Source organism: Tachysurus fulvidraco, chromosome 26, assembly GCF_022655615.1.
Source record: "Tachysurus fulvidraco isolate hzauxx_2018 chromosome 26, HZAU_PFXX_2.0, whole genome shotgun sequence".
Classification (NCBI taxonomy): Eukaryota; Metazoa; Chordata; class Actinopteri; order Siluriformes; family Bagridae; genus Tachysurus; species Tachysurus fulvidraco.
In genome coordinates, this window is record NC_062543.1 from 621,549 (window position 1) to 626,548 (window position 5,000).

At 49.3% G+C, this 5,000-nt stretch overlaps 2 protein-coding genes across 4 annotated transcripts in view; both read left to right on the forward strand.

Annotated features, from left to right (window-relative positions):
- Positions 1-2,795, forward strand: part of slc25a11 (solute carrier family 25 member 11) — an 8,904-nt gene extending 6,109 nt beyond the window's left edge. The window contains exon 8 of the mRNA XM_027159449.2: positions 1,988-2,795. Within this exon, the coding sequence (XP_027015250.1) occupies positions 1,988-2,143 (156 nt within the window). The 3' untranslated portion in view covers positions 2,144-2,795. The remainder of the gene's footprint in view (positions 1-1,987) is intronic.
- Positions 2,796-3,506: 711 nt separating this feature from the next.
- Positions 3,507-5,000, forward strand: part of spag7 (sperm associated antigen 7) — a 4,777-nt gene continuing 3,283 nt past the window's right edge. For 2 of the 3 annotated variants that reach the window (XR_007139675.1, XM_027159450.2), the window contains exon 1: positions 3,508-3,664. Coding sequence is in view for 2 of the 3 variants with exons in the window: in XM_027159450.2 (XP_027015251.1) it covers positions 3,580-3,664 (85 nt within the window). In the remaining variant the exon portion in view is untranslated. Of the gene's footprint in view, positions 3,665-5,000 lie in introns of all 3 variants that reach the window. The other variant, XM_047809614.1, reaches the window with a different exon arrangement.

Here is a 5,000-nt window from a genome sequence, read left to right on the forward strand (position 1 = left end):
GTGTCTGCGTGTGTGTGTGTGTCTGCGTGTGTGTGTGTGTCTGCGTGTGTGTGTGTGTCTGCGTCTGTGTGTGTGTCTGCGTCTGTGTGTGTGTCTGCGTCTGTGTGTGTGTGTCTGCGTCTGTGTGTGTGTGTGTCTGCGTCTGTGTGTGTGTGTGTCTGCGTCTGTGTGTGTGTGTGTCTGCGTCTGTGTGTGTGTGTGTCTGCGTCTGTGTGTGTGTGTGTCTGCGTCTGTGTGTGTGTGTCTGCGTCTGTGTGTGTGTGTCTGCGTCTGTGTGTGTGTGTCTGCGTCTGTGTGTGTGTGTCTGCGTCTGTGTGTGTGTGTGTCTGCGTCTGTGTGTGTGTGTGTCTGCGTCTGTGTGTGTGTGTCTGCGTCTGTGTGTGTGTGTCTGCGTCTGCGTGTGTCTGCGTCTGCGTGTGTGTGTGTGCGTCTGCGTCTGTGTGTGTGCGTCTGCGTCTGTGTGTGTGCGTCTGCGTCTGTGTGTGTGCGTCTGCGTCTGTGTGTGTGCGTCTGCGTCTGTGTGTGTGCGTCTGCGTCTGTGTGTGTGCGTCTGCGTCTGTGTGTGTGCGTCTGCGTCTGTGTGTGTGCGTCTGCGTCTGTGTGTGTGCGTCTGCGTCTGTGCGTCTGCGTGTGTGCGTCTGCGTCTGTGTGTGTGTGTGCGTCTGCGTCTGTGTGTGTGCGTCTGCGTCTGTGTGTGTGCGTCTGCGTCTGTGTGTCTGCGTCTGTGTGTGTGCGTCTGCGTCTGTGTGTGTGTCTGCGTCTGTGTGTGTGAGTGTGTGTGTGTGTGTGTGTGTCTGCGTCTGTGTGTGCGTCTGCGTCTGTGTGTGTGCGTCTGCGTCTGTGTGTGTGCGTCTGCGTCTGTGTGTGTGCGTCTGCGTCTGTGTGTGTGCGTCTGCGTCTGTGTGTGTGCGTCTGCGTCTGTGTGTGTGCGCGTCTGCGTCTGTGTGTGTGCGCGTCTGCGTCTGTGTGTGTGCGCGTCTGCGTCTGTGTGTGTGCGCGTCTGCGTCTGTGTGTGTGCGCGTCTGCGTCTGTGTGTGTGCGCGTCTGCGTGCGTGTGTGTGCGCGTCTGCGTGCGTGTGTGTGCGCGTCTGCGTCTGTGTGTGTGCGCGTCTGCGTCTGTGTGTGTGCGCGTCTGCGTCTGTGTGTGTGCGCGTCTGCGTCTGTGTGTGTGCGCGTCTGCGTCTGTGTGTGTGCGCGTCTGCGTCTGTGTGTGTGCGCGTCTGCGTCTGTGTGTGTGCGTGTCTGCGTCTGTGTGTGTGCGTGTCTGCGTCTGTGTGTGTGCGTGTCTGCGTCTGCGTGTGTGCGTGTCTGCGTCTGCGTGTGTGCGTGTCTGCGTCTGCGTGTCTGCGTCTGCGTGTGTGTGTCTGCGTCTGTGTGTGTGTGTCTGCGTCTGCGTGTGTGTGTGTGTGTGTCTGCGTCTGTGTGTCTGCGTCTGCGTGTGTGTGTCTGCGTCTGCGTGTGTGCGTCTGCGTGTGTGCGTCTGCGTCTGCGTGTGTGCGTCTGCGTGCGTCTGTGTCTGCGTGCGTCTGTGTCTGCGTGCGTCTGTGTCTGCGTGCGTCTGTGTGTGTGTGTCTGCGTGCGTCTGTGTGTGTGTGTCTGCGTGCGTCTGTGTGTGTGTGTCTGCGTCTGTGTGTCTGCGTCTGTGTGTGTGTGTCTGCGTCTGTGTGTGTGTGTCTGCGTCTGTGTGTGTGTGTCTGCGTCTGTCTGTGTGCGTCTGTCTGTGTGCGTCTGCGTCTGTCTGTGTGCGTCTGCGTCTGTGTGCGTCTGTCTGTGTGCGTCTGCGTCTGTCTGTGTGCGTCTGCGTCTGTCTGTGTGCGTCTGCGTCTGTCTGTGTGCGTCTGCGTCTGTCTGTGTGCGTCTGTGTGCGCGTCTGCGTGCGTGTGTGTCTCTGTGTGCGTGTGTGTCTGTGTCTCTCTGTGTGTGCGTGTCTCTGTGTGTGTGTCTGTGTGTGAGACTGATTTCACAATCATGCCTTTTCCCTCTGCAGGACGTATTGATTAAGGTGGTGAGGAAGGAAGGCTTTTTCAGCCTGTGGAAGGGTTTCACACCGTACTACGCCCGTCTCGGCCCTCACACTGTCCTCACCTTCATCTTCCTCGAGCAGATGAACAAGTTCTACCGGATCTACTTCCTGGACTCATAGAGTCCTAATGGGAACTCGCACAGCTCGGGACGGCTGAGGTTCTTAGCCGCTTGGGGGTCTCTCTCTGTGTGTGTGTGTGTGTGTCTTGTGTTTTCTAACACACTCTCCTTGACTTGCTCTGACTCAGAGTTGTGTAATGATGATGTTGAAGGTCAGGTGAGTGAGTAAGCTCTTCCAGCACTCCTGACTAGCTCTGATGCTAGGTTTAGGTAGCATAGGGAGAGTAACGTGGGAGTGCTGATGACGGGGAAGTCATTCAGGGTGTGTTAGAACTCTGCACGTTTTCTGTTCCTCCTCACGGTCTCATCGTCCGGTGTGTGTCCTCCAAGTTCGTTTTCCTCTCCCTCTCGACCCGACACTCGGCTCAGAACCCCACGCCGCTTATCGGACTTTCAGAACAGCAAACACAAGGAAATGGAAGTAGAAGCCACACAGTGACCCCGTTCTCAGTTTATTAAATTTTAATTAAAAAGATTAAATCTGAATTTTCTTCTTTGAATCCAGTCTTAATGATGACGATGATGTGTGTGTCTGGGTGTAAAAGCTAATGACAGAATGAAAAGCTATAGAAATCTCTCTCTCTCTCTCTCTCTCTCTCTCTCCCAATGTCTCTCATTTATAGTGAAAATCCTTATTAAAGAAGGTTCTCTGAGTTCTTTCACATTTATTTCTACCACATGCTGAAGTGCTAAGTGCCAATGCAGCACACGGGGTAAAGAACCTTAAACAGGATCTGATCTGCTGGTTTATTAACGTTTTGCTGCTGATTTACACTTTTTATTAAATTTAGTTTATTAAATCTTCCACGTGGATCCGTTTATTTCTTATAAATAAATAAAATCTATATGATGATGTTTGGTTTTACCAGCAGGTCTGGATGAAGTCTTACGAAACCGGGAAACTTCTAACTTGCAGAAATGATCGAGTCGTTTAAGATTAAACAGTAAATGTGAATCTGACGGAGACAAAAGCAGCTTCTCGTGTTTTGTCCTTTTTTATTTTAAATGGTTCTCAGTCTAGATTTATTCATGATTTTGCAGCTCTGTCCGTTTTGTTTTCGACACGTCGCTGGATGTTAAAATGTAAAATACGCCATTTTTAGTGGAACTGATCCAGATTTTGTATAAAAGTAAATAAATAAATGTACAAACAAACAGTAATATAATATAATGTAGCTGAAATGAATGAAAAAATATAAACAAAATAACAAATAAAGTAATATATAGAGAAAACTCTCATTTAACGCGTTTTATTTAACATTATATAATGCGTACATTAGGTTTATTATTTATTTATTTATTATTAGCTCCGAATAGCAACAAATTTATTGTTCTTATTTATAGCTATAGCGCGCGCCCCCTGGCGGTTAAACCCCGCAATAACACCACCGCTGTTCATAAGACTTCCGGTTTCCGGTTACAATCATTCAGTCCAAGATGGCGGACCTCCTGGGCTCAATCTTGAGCTCGATGGAAAAACCTCCGACGGTCGGCGACCAGGAAAGCCGCCGTAAAGCTCGAGGTACGCGGTTTTACACGCTTTTACACCGAGTCTATGTCGTCAAACACGTTATAGTCGTGATGAGGTCACGTGTGAAGAGTTTCTGTGCGTTTTGTGACGTGTTGTCGTGTTGCTGCTCTCTGTAGCTCGCGCTGTGGGGCAAAAAAAATCCTCCAATCGAATGTGAGGAAATGAGGCGGTGCTGATGACGTCATCTCGTGCCTCAATTCTGATTGGCTCTCACTAAATTCTCCTCAGTGTTCACTAGTAGCCCGAGGGGCTGCGTCCCAAATCACAGATGCCCCCTAAATAGTGTTAATTAAGGAATCTTCATTGTGTTTCACTGTTAAAACTTAGTTTTTGTTTCTTAATTTAAGTTTCATAGAAATGTTTTTATTTTTGTAACAAAAACGACCAAATTCTCCCCCAAACATTAGCCACAGACTCGGTGTTTGTGTTGATTAATAATTAACAGTCTGTATAAACATTTTAACTGAGAGATGATTCTGAATTTATATTATAGAGGTCCCCTACATTCAGCCCCCTAAGTGCACTACATAGGTGTCCTGTGTAGTGCACTATATAGGTGTCCTGTTTAGTGCACTATCACCTGTGTAGTGAACTGTCGCCTGTGTAGTGCACTAACACCTGTTTAGTGCACTGTCGCCTGTGTAGTGCACTAACACCTGTTTAGTGCACTGTCGCCTGTGTAGTGCACCACATACACGTCCTGTTTAGTGCACCGTCACCTGTGTAGTGCACTATCACTTGTTTAGTGCACTCTCTCCTGTGTAGTGGACTATATAGGTGTCCTGTTTAGTGCACTATCACCTGTTTAGTGCACTGTCGCCTGTGTAGTGTACCACATAGACGTCCTGTTTAGTGCACCGTCACCTGTTTAGTGCACTATCACCTGTTTAGTGCACTGTCTCCTGTGTAGTGCACTATATAGGTGTCCTGTTTAGTGCACTGTCGCCTGTGTAGTGTACCACATAGACGTCCTGTTTAGTGCACGGTCACCTGTGTAGTGCACTATATAGGTGTCCTGTTTAGTGCACCGTCACCTGTGTAGTGCACTATCACCTGTTTAGTGCACTGTCACCTGTGTAGTGCACCACATAGACGTCCTGTTTAGTGCACGGTCACCTGTATAGTGCACTATATAGGTGTCCTGTTTAGTGCACGGTCACCTGTGTAGTGCACTATATAGGTGTCCTGTTTAGTGCACCGTCACCTGTGTAGTGCACTATCACCTGTTTAGTGCACTGTCGCCTGTGTAGTGTACCACATAGACGTCCTGTTTAGTGCACCGTCACCTGTGTAGTGCACTATATAGGTGTCCTGTTTAGTGCACCGT